The 20,545-nt window shown below is 43.1% G+C and overlaps 3 protein-coding genes across 3 annotated transcripts; all 3 read left to right on the top strand.

Moving 5' to 3' along the window:
* The first annotated feature begins 1,076 nt into the window (after window positions 1–1,076).
* On the top strand, window positions 1,077–3,466 carry LOC129849398 (zinc finger protein 184-like). The gene is made up of 2 exons (XM_055916272.1): window positions 1,077–1,269; window positions 2,058–3,466. The coding sequence occupies exons 1-2, from the start codon at window positions 1,077–1,079 to the stop codon at window positions 3,218–3,220; spliced, it is 1,356 nt and encodes a 451-aa protein (XP_055772247.1). The 3' UTR covers window positions 3,221–3,466.
* A 1,889-nt stretch (window positions 3,467–5,355) lies between these two features.
* On the top strand, window positions 5,356–8,083 carry LOC129849396 (zinc finger protein 436-like). Its single transcript, XM_055916270.1, has 2 exons — window positions 5,356–5,670; window positions 5,949–8,083. Exons 1-2 carry the CDS (start codon window positions 5,475–5,477, stop codon window positions 6,773–6,775), a joined length of 1,023 nt encoding a protein of 340 aa, XP_055772245.1. The 5' UTR covers window positions 5,356–5,474; the 3' UTR covers window positions 6,776–8,083.
* Window positions 8,084–8,318: 235 nt separating this feature from the next.
* On the top strand, window positions 8,319–19,612 carry LOC129849397 (transaldolase-like). Its single transcript, XM_055916271.1, has 8 exons — window positions 8,319–8,550; window positions 12,607–12,730; window positions 13,387–13,494; window positions 13,925–14,056; window positions 14,567–14,742; window positions 14,933–15,130; window positions 18,765–18,910; window positions 19,177–19,612. The coding sequence occupies exons 1-8, from the start codon at window positions 8,451–8,453 to the stop codon at window positions 19,207–19,209; spliced, it is 1,017 nt and encodes a 338-aa protein (XP_055772246.1). The 5' UTR covers window positions 8,319–8,450; the 3' UTR covers window positions 19,210–19,612.
* Window positions 19,613–20,545: the final 933 nt, after the last annotated feature.

Here is a 20,545-nt window from a genome sequence, read left to right as displayed (position 1 = left end):
ACTAACTAGCCATTTCACATCCGTTACATAAGCACGGACACAATCAATATGGACAACATCCAAAGTACATATGCTAAAATCAGACTTATTTTTATGCGCTCTAGAGAACAACATATACTTAGTTTTACCTGCATTCTTAGGCAGGAAAGAAGAGGAATTTGTACCCTTCAGTTTACTGTTTTCTAAAATGGTGAGATAGAGCTTGAAAAGCGGTTGATTTAGCTGTCTTCATCAAGATAGTACATCAGTTTCTCAATTGTCTGAAAGATTGCCAGTCCACCACAGAGTCAGGTTATCTTGCTTTAGCCCACTATTTATCTTCTGAATATACTCAGATAATTCAGAAGAAAACCAAGGGATCTATCTTTGACTCTGAATTGTTTAAAAGAGATGTGTTTATCTGCCAGAGGAATAAATATGGAGGACACATTTTCAAGAGCCAATTCAAGGTTAGGAATACAGACGACAGTGGCTAAATCAGAGTAGAACATGTCATTAAAAAAACTTGATTAGAAAACTTTTTGCAATTTATCTTCTTAATTAAACAAGGATTAGTATTTTTCTGTTTCGTAAACTAATACATACTATGGGACAAAGATCACTGAGATCATATGCAAATACTCTACTAGACAAATATTTGTGGGGGTTATTTGTAAGAATTAAATCAATCAATGAAGAGTTAACAGGGTTTTTCACATTTAGCTGTGTGGGTTTTGAGATCAATTGAGTCTGATTAAAATCAATACATATACTCTTCAATTGATCTGAGGCCGGGGATAGCCAATCCAGATTCAAATTCCCGAAAATGTCTATAATTGTAGCCAAACATCCAGGAAAACCTCGGACATGGCAACTCAGGCTGTACTGTATTTGTTAAAATGTTGTTTGCGCACAGAGAGGGTTGGTTTGGTTCACGTGCGCTCCTCCAGTACAAGCACCAGGTGGCGGCAACACAATTTATGTTTAGCTCTTTTCAGCCAATGAACACAGTCAGCTCTTACTCTGTGGTTCTAGGCGCAGTTCCTCCCAGGAAGTGTTGCTTGAACGAATCTCCCTCGACCGTCATTCCACAAAAAATGGCCAAGTTACAGTTGTTGCAAGCGTTTTTCTCCGACCGATTAACAACAGTGGCCGTAGAGATATCCGTGGCAGTGGAAAACGCGTTTGCCGAGTACCAGGATGAGATTTCTCGTTCAAAGGAGGAGAATCAACGCCTGCAGAGGCTGCTGGATTCGGTTTTAATTCCCGATGTAAAATTACACAAAGCAGGTAAACTATCAACAAGCTTGCCATTAGCTGCTTTTGGCAACACTGGTGTATTTACACACTAGTGTTGACTCTTCGTTAAGCCCCGCCACCGAATATTTGGCAACCAATCGCAGCGCTCCAATGCAATTGTCGTCGAGCGACACCTCGGACAAGCTCACGTTTAAATCCACTGACATTTATTTGAATACTTATCAATACCAGTATGTACTGTATGTGATTTAGTTTATTTTACGCCTGCTACGTTAAGTTATGGATTTGGGAACGCTGTCAGCAGGGTCACTGCACTTTAAATACGTCACTCATTGAGCGGATTCGATTATGCTGAGCCGGGGCACCGGTCTATGGCCCGTGACGTGAACAGGCGAAAGTGGTGAGGGAGGAGCGCCCGTTTCAAATGGAACAGTAATCTGCGCCGCTCGGTCATGTTGTCGACAAACCAGCATGGTGCATCGTTCAGAAACATACAGCCTCTCTGTTCCATTAAATATGTTAGACATTTCAATCTAGTTTGTAGGGCAGATTAAACGTTTGCATGTGAAAACACAGAATCCTAATCTACGTGCTAATTAATCACTTTTGTTTTGTGCCGACTTTGCCGTGGAATTTGAATGGGGCACCTGGCTCAAATACACCAGCGTCAATAAAAGCACATATATAACCCTGTGTATGTAAATTATGCTAACATTAGCTAATAAATGATGTCACTACAGTCTCAAGTCACAGAGGGTGATTATTTATTGAAATGTATAGATTTTTATTTTAAAGTTATTTCATATCTTTCTTTCCAGACCCCCCGCAGCTCACTCTCACTGTTTCTGGAGATGAGGTTCCCCCTGAGCAGCAGCACTGTGAGGAGGAGTGGAGCGATCAAGAGATCATCGAGTCCATATTCATTTCCCCCTGTGTGGAAAGCAACAGTGATCAGGACTCACCCGAGCGCTCACGACTTTACCAAACTCTGAAGAACTCCCTTCCCACCATTGCAGCAGAACCGATCCAAACAAATCCAGATGGAGAGGACAACAAAATATCAGAATCAACCAGTGACACTCCCCTCACACATTTAAAGCCTCTCAAAATGAAGAGAACACGGTTAAAGAAAGGACAAAGGTCTTCCATCTGCACCGAGGGCAAGACAACCAGTGAGTTGAAAACGCCATTGAGGCTTCACACAAGGAAGAGGCTCTACAGTTGTACCGAGTGCACAGCAACCTATGACAGACCTTGTCATTTGGAAATCCACAAGAGAACTCACACAGGTGAGAAACCATACGAGTGCAAAGACTGTGGTAAATGCTTCAACCGCAAGAATAGCCTAACGATGCATATGCTAACTCACACAGGGGAGAAATCGTTCTGCTGCCATGAATGTGGCAAACGCTTCGGTCTAAACACGAGACTGATACTTCACATGAGGACACACACAGGGGAGAAGCCACACAAGTGCCCTTTCTGTGCCAGATGCTTTACATTTCCAAGTCACTTAAGTCGTCACAAGAAGCTCCACACAGGAGAGAGACCACATCAATGCAATGTATGTGGGAAATGCTACACGCGGAAGGAGCACCTGACAGACCATATGACATCCCACAGTGGAGCAAAACCATACAGCTGTATGCAATGTGGCAAATGCTACGCACTGCAAGGAAACCTGAGAGCGCATATGGCGAGTCACACAGGGAATAAGTCATTGTGCAGGTGTGCTGTGTGTGGATTAGGTGTTCTAAATCTAAGCCGCCACATGCAAGAAGTTCACACAGGAGGCAAACAGCATCAGTGCCAAGATTGTGGGAAGTGCTTCAACCGAAAGGAAAAACTGACAGAGCACATGAGGACTCACACGGGAGAGAAACCGTATCGATGTCATGATTGTGGCGAATGCTTTAGGCTCAATGTAACCCTGAAGAAACACATGATGACACACTCATCTGCGGCAAGTGCTGTTCCATGAGAGAAGATATGAGAACTCAAGATGGGACATACACAGGGAGAAATCTGTGTAGTGCAATGCATGTTTCAGCAATATTGTTTTGATGTTTCAATGTTCACATTCAATGTTAATTTTTATTCACTTATTTTTATACATTGCCCATTTGTAACTTTCACCTCAAAGTTAACCTTTACCTGTCTGTACCTTTCGGTCGTTGTTGGTGATTTATGTTAGTATCAATAAAAGAATGATCAACATGAAAAGTCACATTGCTGTTGTTTTTATATAGCACAAAGACTGCGTTTCTAACCCTCTGAGTCCCTATGATAGAATCTTACTCCAGACATATGAAACATGTTTTACTTTTATGAATGACTGTCTGTCGACTTGGGAGCAGAGAGGGAGTTTCTCCACTTTTGTAAACTATCTGCACTCCAAGGATATTTGTTGCAGGGCTCATTGTTCAGTAAATATGTCTTGATTAACAAGAGACCGGTATTATGACAGCCTATTTTTCATCAAAACTCTGCTCAGGTAGATGGAAATGTGGTAGAAAGAAACGTGGTAGAAACGTGACCGTTCATGAAACGTGACCGTTCATGATCCAGGGCGTCAAGTAGCCTAGCGGTTAAGAGTGTTGTCTCAGTAACTGAAAGGTTGCTGGTTTGAATCCCCGATCAGACTAGGTGAAAAATCTGTAGATATACCCTTGAGCAAGGCACTTAACACTAATTGCTCCTGTAAGTCGCTCTGGATAAGAGTGTCTGGTAAATCAGCGGATCTCAAACCTCTCCTCGGCGACCCCCAGTCATTCCATTTAGTTGATCTATTCCAGAGTTAGCACCCCCGATTCAACTTGTCAACTAATTAGGTGAAAAAATCTGTTACTCTGTCGTTGAGCAAGGCACTCAACCCTAATTGCTCCAGGGGTGCTGTACAATGGTGACCCTGTTAATGACACCACGCCCTGCGGGCGTCTCAGGGGGATTTGGGATATGCAACAACAATAAAAATGTCAGGACAAATATAAGCACCCCCGATTAATAATGAGTCATTATCAAGCCATTGAATAGGTGAATCAGGTGAGCTAGTTCACAGCTACAACAAAATTGTGAAAAGTTTGTGGGTCCCGAGGAGAGTTATGGTATTTGGTATTTTATTAGGATCCACATTAGCTGTTGGGAAAGCAGCAGCTACTCTTCCTGGGGTCCACGCAAAACATGACATAATACAACATTAACAGACAGACAGAACTACATCAATTAAAAAATGGCACACGTAGCCTACATATCAATACATACAAACTATCTAGGTCAAATAGGAGAGAGGCGTTGTGCCATGAGGTGTTGCTTTATCTGTTTTTTAAAACCAGGTTCACTGTTCATTTGCGCAATATGAAATGGAAGGGAGTTCCATGCAATAATGGCTCTATATAATACTGTACACTTTCTTGATTTTGTTATGGATTTGGGGACTGTGAAAAGACCCCTGGTGGCATGTGTGTGTGTGTGTGTGTGTGTGTGTGTGTGTGTGTGTGTGTGTGTGTGTGTGTGTGTGTGTGTGTGTGTGTGTGTGTGTGTGTGTGTGTGTGTGTGTGTGTGTGTGTGTGTGTGTGTGTGTGTGTGTGTGTGTGTGTGTGTGTGTGTGTGTGTGTGTGTGTGTGTGTAAGTTGACTATGCAAACAATTTTGAATTTTCAACACATTAATGTTTCTTATAAAAAGAAGAAGTGATGCAGTCAGTCTCTTCTCAACTCTTAGCCAACACCAAGTAATTTAGTCTCCTCAACTTGTTCAACAGCCACACCGTTCATTACCAGATTCAGCTGAGGTCTAGAACTTAGGGAATGATTTGTACCAAATACAATGCTCTTAGTTTTAGAGATGTTCAGGACCAGTTTATTACTGGCCATCCATTCCAAAACAGACTGCAACTCTTTGTTAAGGGTTTCAGTGACTTTATTAGCAGTTGCTGATGCGTATATGGAGCATCACTGTGCTAAATGTAATCAATCCATCCATACTCATTCTGCCCTGGCCTTTTTATGTGCACTGAGCTATAATAAGAACGGCTATTACTCCAGTACAGCAGGTGGCAGTGCAATGTCGGTTACGACGTTTCAGCCAATGAATTAACCATGAAAGAACAGAGGCAGTTTTTACGACTTTTTTACGACAAAATGTTCTTACTTTTCTCTGTTTACGTCCTATTCCCGTTTAACAGATATATCCCTAATCTTTGCCGTGGCTCAATGTTATTACTTTATTCAACTTAAAATGTCTAAACTACATTCGTTGAATGCGTTTCTTACTGCCCGATTAACTGCGGCGGCTGTGGATATATTTGGGGCAGTGGAGAAGACTATAACAGCGTACCAGGAAGAAGTCTCCAGATCAAAAGTGGAGAACGACCATCTACGGAAGCTGTTGCTAGATTTCGGTTTCAAACCTGATAGAGAATCACAAAGAGCAGGTGTGTAAGATGAATGGTTCTGTAAACATTATTACGATTATTAGCTAGCTAGTTAGACAACTGTGACAACCATAGGACAACTGTGCTCAACCTCAATTGTTATTAGGTAGCTAATCAGGCATCAGAATTAGATAGCGATCACTTCTCACTGCACTCTGTAATGTCAGTGTGAGTCTAGTGTGTAAATGTGTTGCGAGCTAAGGGGAAGAAGTAAAACTGAAGAGTGTTGATATATCTCAATGGTGAGTTCTAAATCTCTTCTACATCTTTCTTTTCAGACCTCCAGCAGCTCACTGTCTCTGTCTCTGGAGAGCAGGTTCCCTCTAAACAGGAGTGGAGTGATCAAGAGGACACAGAGTCCATATTCATTCCCCCCTGTGTGGAAAGTGCCAGTGATCAGGACTCACCCCAGAGCTCATACCTTTACCAAATTGGGAAGAACAGCAAGAGGGCCTCCCTTCCCACCAACTCAACAGAACCGATCAAAACCAATCATGATGGAGAGGACTGTGGGGCATTAGAATCAACCAGTAACTCTCAGACCATGTCAAAGTCAAAACATACACAGGCAAAGAAAGGACAAAGTCCTCTTGACACTGCGACAAACAGTGAGCTGAAAGCACCAATGAGGGCTCACACAGGTGATAGACCATACAAGTGCCCTGTGTGCAGGAAAAGGTTTACTAATAACAACCATTTAAAAACGCATCAGAGAATTCACACAGGAGAGAGGCCACATTGGTGCAAAGAATGTGGCAAGTGCTTCAGCCGCAAGGGGGACCTGGGCACACACATGAGGACTCACACAGGAGAGAAACCGTACCAGTGCAGCGTTTGTGGCAAAAGCTTCAGGCGAAACCGACTGAATGAGCATATGAGGGTACACACAGGGGAAAGACCCTATCGGTGTGCCGACTGTGAGAAGGGCTTTATTTCAGTAAGTGACCTAAAACGCCACCAGCGCATTCACACGGGAGAAAAGCCGTTTAGGTGCGACAGTTGCGGAAAATGCTTCAGTCAGATGACAACCTTGAAAAAACATATGAGGACTGTTCATAAGAAGGTTCAATTGCAGAGCAGTGAGGAAAGCCCAGATCCCTGCTAGCATTAGGGACTCCTGTTCATTTACGTGATAATGACAAACAGCACAGGACATATCTTATGTTAACCTCGGTACCATCTGTGTGTGTTTTAGACAATTTCTCTGACTATCGCTGTCATTCATTCATGCAATTTTGTGTGTTGTAAATCTCTTCTACAGACCAGTTGCTTTCTTTCAGGACACTGCTCTAACACCAAGATCTACCAGATCACAATCATCATGTATTGTTGTTACTAGACATTAAAGTGGATATACTGGGGGCTTTCAAACTCTGTGCCAACATTGATAGCATTAAATAATAATACTTTTTTGGGGAAGGGGGTCTTATTTGTCCTGTTGCACACAAGTGTGTAATGGAAACATGTTTGTTGCATATCCCAACTGCCCCTAAGACACCCTCAGTGAGTGGGGTCACGGCCAGGGTCACCATTGTCCAGCTCCCCTGGAGCAATTGGGTTAAGCGCCTTGCTCAAGGGCCCAGCAACAGATTTCTTTCACCTTGTCAGCTCCAGGATTCAACCCAGTGGCCTTTCAGTTGCTGGTTCAACACTCTAACCCCGAGGCTACCTGCTGCTCTATTTTGGAACAGTCACAAATCCCTCGCAAAAGCAAGTGCATAAGCCTGCAACTAACTCATTGCCATGACCAAACTCTTGGGGTTGTTTTTACAGATCCAGATTATGCCTAGTCCTGGACCATAACATACTTTCAACAATCTCTCCAACAAGAATGATTTTGAATCCAGGACAAGGTTTAACCTGTATTCAGAAAACCGGACCCTGGTATTTTTGTTTGAGATATTTTGCCAGGCCTAATGTTAGGCATATAAATGGGTTGTTAATCAGAGCAATGAACTAAAAGGACATACTGTCCAACACACTGTTTGTCATATCCTGTATGTACCCTGAATATACATACACAAAGACATCTATCACGGTAAAATAGTTACGTTGTTTCTTATTATTGTTATCTTTATTATAAATGTTAGCTTTTTTATTTGTTTCTGTAACCCACTTTATCATGTATGTTTTACGTAGATAATTGCAATCCATACTTGAATTTTATAGTCTTACTGAATGTTCCCCATTACTTCTGTGCGTGGCTGACTTGTCCAACAGTGTCATGTGTTCTTCAGCTCAGCTAAATATTGTAAACTAATATGTAGTTAATCAAGTTATGTAGGTAAGATTTTGTTCATTCATTACAGATTATATCCTACATTATCTATTACAGATTAACTTTGTACTACATTATATTAATTTATTCAAATATTAAGTGCATGAGCCTACAACCTCTTGACACAACCAACAATCTTGATATTTTCGTTTGAGATTCTTTGCTTTTAGTATGTTTTCATAATCAGAGCAATGATAAAAGACATACTGTGTACAACACCTGATGCGTGTACCTTAAATATGCACAAGAGGTCTATGAACTACTTCCCCGACAAGTCATTCTATTGGTCAATTCAAGTAGCAGTACAAGGAGTGAGAGCAAGTATCGTTCTCCATTGGACGAGAGCAACTTGTTGCTTCAAACTGATTTCAAACAGCCAACGTGCGCGCCCCTGTCTCTCCAGCTTCCGAGCGCCGCCGTCCACACCGTGCTTTCGTCGATCCAAAATTCAGTCTGTCTCACGTGCTTTGTGAATATAAAAGCTCTCTTGTTTCCCTGCATCATGTGTAGTGTGTCACCAGACAAACGGCGAAAGATGGAGTCGGCGTTGGAGCAACTGAAGAAACACACCGTGGTCGTAGCGGACACCGGAGACTTCAACGGTAACAGATTGGATTGACCGCTATGCACTACTAGCCAAGGCCAGGCAGGCATTAGCTAGCTAGAATAACATGTTGCAAGGTTTATGGCTGTGTTAACGTTATCGTAGTCTGCTCGAATATTAATTCCGGTGAACTTCTGTTGTCTTTTAAATTAATGTTTCTTGCTAGCTGTCGTATTATGTTTGGCGAATAATTAACTTACTGCACTTGTGGCTAGCTAGTTATGACCACGGCTCTTGCACGTTTCATGCATTGCAACTTGGTCGTTAATGTTAATTAACTATGGGAAGAACTATATAACTATGGTTTCTATTTCCAGGTGTTGTCTAATTTATTAGATAATGGTTGAGATACTAAACAGGAATTGCAATTTTAAAACACTTACTTACTCCTGTCAGGGCACGTACGTTGACGCTGTCACGCCCAACTAGTCAACATTGGTTCTCCCACGTGACACATGTGTTTAGTTAATAACAATAAATGCAGAAGACAACCTAAAATACCACATTCAACGTAGTTGGTAAGCTATATATGATTTATACAAATGCAATGTTATCTGCCCTCGACTGACATTACTGTCTCCCAGATTCAGAGAATTGGTTCCTCCTCCGTTTGAATAAGGAAGTAGGAATGATGTAATCCATTAGTTAACTCCATTGTGGTGTAAACCAAACATTTCCTCATGCTTGCTCTGCAAGTCAGGATGACAAGACAGAAACGGTCTGCCTGCCACAGGGTAATATTAACCAGGCTGAAATGGTGCACACTAAGTGGATAGGCTTTGATGACATGCTGCTACAGTCTACACATAATGCTTCTTCTCAGGATAAGTGAAGGTGTGTTGGAGCTTCACAGGTTTTGTTCCCTGAATGCAGTAGTCTTTAGGACAGGTTTATTCAATGTTTTTGCTCTCTATAGAAAATACACTGTTGCAGGAAAACCTGAAGAATGTGTCTATAGGACCGTCACTCAAATGGCCAATGATTCTGAAGATTGACCAAGGTATCTGCGACCTTGCTTCATGCCTCAGCAGTTCAGTTTTTAGACTGGTGAGAGGAACCTTGATGTACCCATAGACCCGATTTCATGTTGTGAAAGGGTGCACTTGGCTGAATCCCATTGTGAAAGGACCTCACTGGCCAACTCTTGTGCGACGCAGTGCATTCATTGGTCAACTGGTTTGAAGACTGTGAAACTCTGACTGCAATACTGAAGGACAGTTGAACCACACCAGTTAGTATTGTATGTTGCTTTTCTCATGGTGCTACAGTCATCTTACCAGTGGGTCATGTCCATTAGGATTAAAACAGGAACAATCACTTTCAAACTTGGTCAAGTTCAATTAGCAACTCTTGTCTGGCATATAGTGTGATATCATATGGATGTTTGTACATATTGCAAAGCCTAATACCTTGTATACCTTAGCTACGTTAAATTATTTAAGATGACTTGTGATGGCTTTTAAGTGTGGTGTCATTGACAATATTTTGCTGGCATGCAGAATGGTGAACAGCGCAGTAAGTTGTACAATTCCACAGTTATCCCAATGATGGGAAGGGTGTAAATGTAGTCTCTTTCAATGGAATAAATGCATCAGATTACATTGGCACAGAACATGCTTTATCTTGCCAGTTGCTGTCTTTGTTCAAATGGGAGGTGGTTAGTGTATCTTATCTTAGGGTTGGTCTCTCTGTAGGATTATATGGCTGGACTGATTCAGCTAAGCCTTTTTTCTTCAAGAAAAGACCTCACCAACAGACATGAGGGTTTCTGCTATGAGAATTACTAAAAGAAACAAATAAAGTGCCTCATAACTTTTCTCAAAGGAACACACTTTTGGCATCTTTACCTTCCCTTACATGTTGTAAAACCCACACGTGTCATCTTCCGTCAAATATTGACTTGTTGCAAGCACAAGCTTCTTCAAATTGAGCAACCCTTTTTTTCCTTGTCCCTGTGGAATTTGTCAGTGCATGGTTAGAAGTGCACCCCTGTACTCTTCCTTAACCATGTGGGAAACACATGGTCACTAGTGTTAATGTATGCCAGTCATCTGGTGTGCCTAACAAATGGAAAGTAGTATACAATTTGCAGCAACACTTTAGCCTGAAGTTGCCCTTTTAATATGCCATGTTACTCTAACTACTTTTGTAACCTCTGTGCAGATACTGCACTGTGGTAATTGCAGATGTGGCACATAATCATCGAACTGTAGTGAAAAGTACACCAACTTTGGTTTCTAATTGGGTGTTTTATTAATACATCAATTCTATAACTACCAGGTATCTTGAAGTGGAGGCCTAATCCAAATATCTGACCCCCTGGGGTATGCCTCAAGCTCTCATTGAACAGTTACACAATCTAGATTCACTTTTTTTCTGGCAAGACAAAGCTCTTGATATGGAGAACTGTCTGCATGTTTTCCACAAACGCAATATTTTCTGACTGCCTGGTTATGCAATCTTTCTCAAAAGAACTCCAACAGAATTCAGCTACCAGAAGTTTGTACTGTTCATTCACAAATGGCTTGTTTGGATATGTTATTTTGGATTGTTAAATCACTGGCAGTAATGCATAATGGTGATAACATGGGTGGCTGTGGGAATGGATTGCAAATCGCTGCCTGCGACAGATCCAGCCATAAGGACTGGCTAAAAGAGTAGGGTATTCGAACAGAATGAGATGGTGAGAGCCTAGAATGTTTTGGTGGTTTTCAGAGAAACACAGGGGGCCTTTGTGCTTCATTGTGTCGCCTACTCCCTGTCAGTGGCAGGAGCTTGGCCAGCTGGTCTAAAGCCCATCGCCACAGGCCTCCCTCACTGTAGCTGACATGGCATATCACAACGATGGGAGTACACTATACTAATCAAAACTGGAACCGGCGAGTACCCTGATCTTAGGCTAACAAGGCTATAGTAAAGGCCCTCCAGTGCAAAGTAGGAAAAGCAAAACTTTTTTTTTTTTAAATTGTATGGCATTGGGCGGCAGGTAGTTTATAGTGGTTAGCGCGTTGGACTAGTAACTGAAAGGTTGCACAAGGTAGTTAACCCACAGTTCCTAGGCCATCATTGACAATATGAATTTGTTCTTAACTGACTTGCCTAGTTAAATAAAGGTAAAATATAATCTGAATTGCAGTGTCTGGGGAACAGGAAATGGGGATTTTTCATTCAAGTTTTTTGCTCTTACCCCAATGTCACTCTGTATTAGACATTCACCTAGGATGCTTCACTACTAGGCTACCTCACAAGCTAAAGTGATTTAACCTTGAATGTTTCATTTGAACATCGTGTGTCATTCTTCTACTGCAATGTTGCAGGTAGACAATGGGCTGTTTTTCCTCCCAATGTTCTGCTTTAGTTGAGGAAACTGCAGTTGGCTTGTATCTACAGTAGCGGTCACTGAGACAGTGCTTCTTGACCAGTCCAGAGCTTTCTAGTTCTCTCTCCTGTATAAGTGACTTTTTATTCATTAAGTGACTTATTCAAAATAGACATAAGCAATATCTGAATAGACCTTTAACTGAATTCAGGGCTGATAGCAGTTATTTCACAGCTAAACATCTCAGGATAAGATTGGTGAATAAAGTTGTCCTATGAAGGCTTGTATGTACCTTGGGAATGAATGAAGGCTTCCCAGATGAAACGGTTCGTTTGAGTTCCTGCATATATTATGTTTTGAATTTTTTTTTCTGGCAGCAAGCTGAAGTTCGGAGGCAAAGTCTACGCCCACTTGTAGGTGATCAGTCAACAGTAGGGTTTCTTCAAAGTATTTGTCAATCAACAAGTGACTCTATTTCATTGACAAATACTGCACCAAGCAGTTAATGTAAAATTGCGTGACTAAGATCTCCTTGGCGAAAACGTCACTAAGGAATCTGTCATAATGTTTCTCGGATTAATTCTGGTTATTTTGAGGAAGTGTACTGGCTATGGTTTCTCAATGGGTTAACACTACTATGGCCACTTTCTCATTTTCATGCGTAGGTCTAGTGAACATCTTAGTGTTGTGAGCTGCTCTTAACTTGTGTTGTCTCTCTCCCACTTCTCTGAACAGCCATTGAAGAGTACAAGCCCCAGGATGCCACCACCAACCCCTCCCTCATCCTGGCTGCTGCCAAGATGGCCGCCTACCAGCATCTGGTCGACCAGGCCATCAAATACGGCATCGCCAAGGGCGGGTAAGATGGGCACTCTGAAATGTATACGACCCCTACCGTTTCAATGACTGGTGAAATAAGCTCATGTAATCATATTGCAATTCTGCACTGCTTCTACACTTGTTTAGTAGTCCACTGACCTCCCCTTTAAACAATGGGATTTTGAGTGAACAAAGAATCAGGCGTTTTCTGTTTGCTCAAGATAAGTGTTGTCAATGCAATGCAGTTTGAATGCTGATAGGTCAACAGCTGTTGACCTCTGACTGTACCAAAGGTAGAAACTTTTTTTTTTACTGCTCTAAATACCTTGGTAAGTTTAATTGCAATAAGGCACCTCGATTTGTTATGTGGCCAATATGCTAAGGTCTGTATTAGAACAGCCCTTAGCCGTGGCGCTTATTGGCCATATACCACACCCCCTAGGCCTTACTGCTTAAATATACACTAACACCTGCTCTTTCCATGTGAAAGCTATGATCCTGTATTGTCACTTGTTAAAGCCACTTCAATCAGTGTAGAAGGGTTAAAGGAGGTGGGGTTAAACTCAATATTTGTTTGGTGTACTCAAGTGATTACTTGGTTAATAAAGCCTTAGTCTACTGCTAAAAGCTATGATCACACGTTTGCTATAATTGAGCTATTGCACCTCACCAGTATCCTGTTCCTCTGTCCATCAGACCTGAGGAGGAGCAGGTCACCAACACCATGGACAAGCTGTTTGTGAGCTTCGGCCTGGAGATCCTGAAGAAGATCCCAGGCAGGGTCTCCACGGAGGTAGATGCCAGGTACAGAAAAGCCCCCTGCGCTGCTTGGGCCTACAAGTCGATCATGTGTTTTGTATCTATCGACACCAGTTGTCTACAGCTTTCAGAATAACACCCACTCATCAATTATGGTTTCAATATAAATAGCTGAACATAGCCATGTAGGCATTATCAATTTTTATGTGGGGGAATGGTTCATGTGAAATTGCATTTACGAATATGCTCAATTCCACGAAGTAGCTGAATGGACTTGTTGCCTCAAATGCAACCTGGAGCCTTTACAGATCAGGGTAGCAAATTGATCCTTTAACTTGACTCTAGCTCAATGAATAGTCTCAAGTTCACAGCAGGGCCTCAGACTCAAATGACTGGTATGTAGTCCACAAAATGGCTTTACCAAATGGTAATCGTTAATATTTAGATTAACTGAACCTCTCCCACTCGACATTAGGCTTTCGTACGATAAGGATGAGATGGTGGCTCGGGCCCTGCGGATCATTGCCTTGTACGAAGAGGCTGGTATCAAGAAGGACCGTGTTCTCATCAAGCTCTCTTCAACATGGGAAGGCATCCAGGCTGGCAGGTGTGTGAGATGGAGGGGGAGGGAAGGACATGAGTCATCTACCTTACAGGGGCATTTCTTCATCTGGGCCCAGTTTTTCAAAAGTTATCCAACTGGATTTTGCCAATTAGGCTTAAGTGGAATGAATAGTGCAAGACTCCCCATTTCAAGTCAATGATTTGTCCTTTATGCATTTAATCCTATCCAGTTCACTTTTGAAGAAATTAATACTGTAGCCGTGTGTAAATATGCACATCTTGGAATGTGGACTAAAAACAAATGTGATGTTAGGTGTTCTGTTGGTACCCAGTAACGTGGAATGTCTACAAAAACATGCTGTTTTGCCAAAACTAATTTGATGCAAATGGTTAAACAATTTACCTGCTATGTTCTGTATCAGTTTACCTCCAACCTAGAAATCATTTGTGTCAATCTGTCTCTAAGAAATGTTGGTTTTGACAGCCATGGAAGCACAGTGAAGCTCTGCTGTTTACTGTCCTTTAATGTGCCTGTCAATGTGTGTACCTGCAGGGAGCTGGAGGAGAAGCACGGGGTCCACTGCAACATGACCCTGCTGTTCTCCTTCGCCCAGGCAGTGGCCTGCGCCGAGGCCAAAGTCACCCTCATCTCACCCTTTGTGGGTCGCATCATGGACTGGTACAAGGAGAACACTGCCCAGAAGAGCTACGAGGCCCATGAGGACCCAGGTATGTGCTGACTGATCCATCATTTGATAGCATGAGTGTTAGCTTCTAACAACTTTAGGTTGGCCTCAACAGTCCCAGACCTTACCATTATGAGTATAAATAAGATACTTGGGTGTATTGATTGACTTCATTACTGTACTGGAGTGGCTTTATTATGCATAAACATCTTTATTTTGATCTCTTCACTCAGGTGTGATCAGTGTGACCAAGATCTACAACCACTACAAGAAGTATGACTATACCACGGTGGTGATGGGAGCTTCCTTCAGGAACACCGGGGAGGTCAAGGCCCTGGCCGGCTGTGACCTGCTTACCATTTCCCCCAGCCTACTGGGAGAGCTGAGCAAAGACCACAGCACCATCACGCCAATGCTTACGGTTCAGAAAGGTAACAGGACTCATTGCTACCCCCTACAGGACACTAGTATGAGCTCCCTGGAACAGTTGGGAATGAACATGTAAAAAGGTCTGTTGTGATATCACATTGTGCTTGTCACATGTGCTGAATACAACAGGTGTAGACTTTACTGTGAAAGAAGCCTCTAACCAACAATCCAGTTAAGAGAATATTTACTAGATAAAATAACATTGGGGGGTATCTGTAGAGGCAATGTAAATAGTCCTGGTGGCAATTTGCTTGTTCAGCAGTCTTGAGGCTTTGGGAAGAAGTTAACGAGTTTTTTGGACCTGGACTTGGTGCCCCGGTACTGCTTGCCGTGCAGTAGCAGTGAGAACAGTGACTTTGGTGACCGGAGTCTGACAACTTTATAAAATGTTTTTTTTGGGGGGGGGGGGGTGCTTCATCTGACACCGCCTAGTGTATAGATCCTGGATGGCAGGAAGCTTGGCCCCAGTGATGTACAGTTGGCTGTACGCGTTACCCTCAAGCGCCGTTATGATGCCGAGCAGTTGCGTCACCGCCTGGTATCGCAACCGGTCAGGATGCTCTCGACGGTGCAGCTCTAGGACTTTTTGATCTGGGGACCCATGCCAAATACTTTCAGTCTCCTGACGGGGGGAAAAGGTGTTGTACCCTTTTCACAACTGTCTTGGTGTCTGGACCATGATGACTTGGTGCTGTGGAGACCAAGGAACTTGACGCTCTCAACCTGCTCCACTAAAGCCCCGTCAATGAGGTTGGGGGTGTGCTCGGGCCTCTTTCCTGTCGTCCACAATCATCTCCTTTGTTTTGCGCACGTTGAGTGTGAGGTTGTTGTCCTGGCACCACACGGCCAGGTCACTGACCTCAGCAAACTTAATGATAGTGTTGGAGTCGTGCTTGGCCAAGCAGTCATGGGTGAACGGAGTACAGGAGGGGACTAGGCACACCACTGAGGGGTCCCTGTGTTGAGGATCAGTGTGGCAGATGTGTTGCATACCATTGCCACCTGGGGGGTGGCCCATCTGGAGGTCCAGGATCCAGTTGCAGCGGGAGGGAGGTGTTTAGTCCTTGGAGACAAGCTTTGTGGGCGCTATGGTGTTCAACTCTGAGCTGTAGTCAATGAACAGCGTTCTCACATGGGTGTTCCTTTTGACCAGGTTTTGCAAGGGCAGTGTGGATAATCTGTTGGTATGTGAATTGGAGTGCGTCTGAAGTGCCCGGGGCCTGCACTTTACCCCAATCTGGTCTTATTTTTTTATGACCCCCTTCTCCCCAATTTCGTGACTCAATTGGTAGTTGGTCTTGTCCCATCACTAACTCCCATACGGACTCGAGGTGACGGTTGAGAGCCGTACGTCCTCAAACACGACCCGGCCAAGCCACACTGCTTCTTGACACAATGCTCGCGTAAACCAGAAGCCCGCCGCATCAATGTGTCAGAGGAAATGCTGTACTGGTGACTGTCAGCGTGCATGCGCACAGCCTGCCACAGGAGTCGCTAGAGCATGATGGGACAAGGGAATCTCGACCTGCCTATCCCGGATGACGCTGGGCCAGTTGTGTGCCGCCGCGTGGGTCTCCCAGTCACGGCCACCTGTGACAGAGCTTGGGATCGAACCCAGGTTTGTAGTGACGCCGCGAGCCCTGCGACGCAGTTCGACTGCTGCGCCACCTGGGAGGCCCCCACAAATAGATTTTAACAGACCATTAGACCCCCAAAAATGCAGCCCTCTGAATTTCAAAATCCCAACGTGGCCTCGGGCCAAAGTTTGCCCATCCCTGGTCTAGGGTTTCTGGGATGACTGATGTGAGCCATGACTGGCCTTTTCAAAGTACTTCATGGCTACTGATGTGAGTGCTACGGGGCGGTAGTCATTTAGGCATCTTTGCTTTCTTGGGAACAGATAATGATTTTCGTATCAATGTCAGGCCTGGTTTCAAATGTAATCTGTGCTTGATTGTGTTTGCCTGGCTTAATGAACCAATAGAATGGTGTTAACTGCAAGCCCATATTGCACCCCAGACAGTAGTGTGAACTCTAAAAGTATTTGAAGGGTTTCAAATGGCGTTTCATCTCAGGTCTGGTCCATGCAGGTGTCGTTATAACATTGGTTCATATTCTAATGGAAATCTTACTCATCATACGGGTTCAGTGATGCAGTAAATATACTATCAATGATGTAACATGTCTGTCACAACCATGATATCTAAGCACATGGAAGAAGCGCTCTTCCCTTACACTTCAACTCTAGATCGTATCTTCAGGACTCCTACACAATACTGTGAATGTAATCTGCATTCTTACACTCCGGCTTTGAATGTTAACCTGCTCAAAGCGTCAGATGGGAACAAGGGGCTGATGGGAAGGATGCGTGTGTCATACACCAGACACAATGTTTCCTCTGTAATAAACCACACAAAGGAAGCAGAGGGTAACCATGTACTGTATGAATAAGCACTAATTCAAGCCAATTTTTAAAAGTTGAGTTCTGCTGAAATGTTATTTCAAGGACATAATTTGAATTGTTGTGAACTGTCATGCAGTTGAAGGAAAGCTGGTAAAGTAGGTCTACTTGGAAGACACCTCGAGGTAGCATCTGAGCCCCGTAGGTTACTGTTACACACTAGCATGTCAAAGACCAAGTTTTGTTTTTGTTAGACCTCTAAGGTGAACTTGCTGAGGCCCCTTCAACATTGGTTATGCAGTCTCTTATGAGTAGGAATGTAACCATTTTGCCTATTAGTTTCAACAATTTGAACCTCGGGCAACTGGCTGTAATTCACAAACCTACAAAGCAAAACAAGTTCATTGCTGTGTATTTCAATGTCTGGTTTTTCAATGTTTGGTATATCTTTGAGGCTTCTCAAATGTCTTAAATGGATGCTCGTGTCTCTTCCCCTGGGACAGGTCTGCATTGAAAAAGGGTATATTTATCCTGCATACGTCATTTCCTACATTAAACACCTGAAACCATTGAGGGGATAATTTATTTTTTATTTTACTGTTATTTTACCAGGTAAGTTGACGAGAACACATTCTCATTTGCAGCAACGACCTGGGGAATAGTTACAGGGGAGAGGAGGGGGATGAATGAGCCAATTGTAAACTGGGGATTATTAGGTGACCATGATGGTTTGAGGGCCAGATTGGGAATTTAGCCAGGACACCGGGGTTAACACCCCTACTCTTACGATAAGTGCCATGGGATCTTTAATGACCTCAGATCTTTAATGACCCGTTTAACGTCCCATCCGAAAGACGGCACCCTACACAGGGCAGTGTCCCCAATCACTGCCCTGGGGCATTGGGATATTTTTTTTTTTTTAGACCAGAGGAAAGAGTGCCTCCTACTGGCCCTCCAACACCACTTCCAGCAGCATCTGGTCTCCCATCCAGGGACTGACCAGGACCAACCCTGCTTAGCTTCAGAAGCAAGCCAGCAGTGGTATGCAGGGTGGTATGCTGCTGGATAAATAATGAGGTCCTCTATAGGTAAAACCATATGCCGTAAGCATTCTGGTAGATTGCAGCCATACTACCAGTCCTTCAAAGGCCTGGGGACGGACTACGTAATCACATTGGACCAAGGATGAATAAACTGTAATGGCAATTCTTTCTCTCACTTTGTCCCCTGTTTAGCCAAGGCCTGTGACTTGGAGAAGGTTCACCTGGATGAGAAGGAATTCCGCTGGCAACACAATGAGGACCGCATGGCCGTGGAGAAGCTCTCTGACGGCATCCGCAAGTTCGCCGCCGACGCCATCAAGCTGGAGACTATGATCAAGGTGAGACAGGAGCACTGAGGTTGTAAACCTTTCTGAATGACCTGTGGAGTTGGCGTATGGTGCACGTGAAGAAAGTCCATGTAGGAACAGCAAGAACTATTGCCTCATAACATTTTTAATACTTGTTTGGCACAAAGTAATGCTGAGAATTATGTTACGGTGTCCTGCAGGTGAAACTTTGAAAATTAAGTTCCTTTGCATTTTTGGGTTTTATTTCAGTTTCGTTTTCTTTAATAAAAAAATACGCTTGCGTTCCTCCTCCACAGGAGAAGATGCTGAATGTGAAGAACGGCCAGTAAAGAGGGACCAGATGTTCAAACCTCCCAGCAGGAAACCGTGACAGTTATGCGACAACCACCACTGGGGGACCAACTCTCCCACCTCCCCTGACCCCAAAGTGGGACCCCCTCATCACGAATTACTCGCCACTGTAGGCCTGGATTGACTCTTACTGTATTTTTGTTTTTTTTTATGAAATCAGATTTCAATTGTTAATCCAGCACTGATGCAATGGTATTTTTGTTACTTGCCGCACTGTAGATTTGGTCAGAGGCACGAACACAACGGTCAGGCTCGGTCCAGTCTTTTTACTCATCAGCCCTTTTAGTATCTAGAAAAACAACTTCAAACTAACAAGTATGAACATTCCTCAGGAAAATAATGAAATGACAGTTTCACCAATTAAACTCTTTCCTCAGTGAACCTGTGTTTTTGTCCTGAATGTTACATTCAGCCAGGAGTGGGTTGTCTAACGGTTCATGAAGCTGTTTTTGGTCTTCTGGCTCACTTGTTGACGTTGCATAAATCTCCCCATTTTAAGATGCTTTGGGATGAAATTTAAAACATGCTAAATGTGGGTGATTGAGTGAAATGGGATTGTCCAAATATGCTAATATTTTTTCTTAGTGGCTCGTTTATTAAAACCAAGTGTGGATTGCAGTCACTGTCCATAAACTAATTTTCTTTTTTTTGAGGTAAGGAAACAATTCTTGTAATATCTCAAGTATTCCTTTAGTTCTGCCTAGAAACCAGTCCATAATGTTACACATCAAACCATTTCTGTTCTACTGGATATCTTCCTAGTGAGGCATGGTCCAATTGATTAAGACATAATTAGACTACGAAATGCCATTTACTTGGCTTAGTTTCAGTTTGTGCTGAAAATACATCACTCATTGTAATTCAGTCATACCGTTTCCTCTTAGTCAATGCCACTGGTCCAGCCAGTTTAGCATCATTTTTCAATCTCAATTGAATTCCCAGCAACGTATAAGGCAACGTAAAAGCTGAGATGCAGCCTGAACTTCCTATCGGACCACAACTCGTTGCAGACAGCTGTCCATCTGAACACCAAGAGACCCTTGGTTGAGGGATTAAGGTTGGTATTGGAGGGAAGAGACAGCTTCATAAAGGATTACTTTTAAATCAGATAAAATGTATCTTGGTCATGAGGTTGGACCTCTGATAAACATGATTGTACTTTTTGGTTGTGACAAGCTATGGGATTTGAGCTTCAATGGCTGTGTTTCCACCTTTACCCTGAGAACCCAATTGTAATTTGTTTTTCTGACTGTCCACACTAAGTTGTGACCATATCCCACCAGCTATGGGGTGGTAGAAATAAAATAATTGGCT

This window comes from Salvelinus fontinalis, unplaced genomic scaffold (genome assembly GCF_029448725.1).
Source record: "Salvelinus fontinalis isolate EN_2023a unplaced genomic scaffold, ASM2944872v1 scaffold_1444, whole genome shotgun sequence".
NCBI classification, from domain to species: Eukaryota; Metazoa; Chordata; class Actinopteri; order Salmoniformes; family Salmonidae; genus Salvelinus; species Salvelinus fontinalis.
Note: the sequence above shows the minus strand (reverse complement) of the source record. Positions and strands in the feature narration are given on the sequence as shown.

Coding starts and splice junctions, on each gene's coding strand:
- LOC129849397 (XM_055916271.1), top strand. CDS start 8,451: ATGTGTAGTGTGTCACCAGACAAACGGCGAAAGATGGAGTCGGCGTTG. Junction 15,131..18,764: donor AATGCTTACGGTTCAGAAAG/GTAACAGGACTC, acceptor TCCCCTGTTTAG/CCAAGGCCTGTGACTTGGAG. Junction 18,911..19,176: donor AGCTGGAGACTATGATCAAG/GTGAGACAGGAG, acceptor CCTCCTCCACAG/GAGAAGATGCTGAATGTGAA.
- LOC129849398 (XM_055916272.1), top strand. CDS start 1,077: ATGGCCAAGTTACAGTTGTTGCAAGCGTTTTTCTCCGACCGATTAACA. Junction 1,270..2,057: donor TGTAAAATTACACAAAGCAG/GTAAACTATCAA, acceptor CTTTCTTTCCAG/ACCCCCCGCAGCTCACTCTC.
- LOC129849396 (XM_055916270.1), top strand. CDS start 5,475: ATGTCTAAACTACATTCGTTGAATGCGTTTCTTACTGCCCGATTAACT. Junction 5,671..5,948: donor TAGAGAATCACAAAGAGCAG/GTGTGTAAGATG, acceptor CTTTCTTTTCAG/ACCTCCAGCAGCTCACTGTC.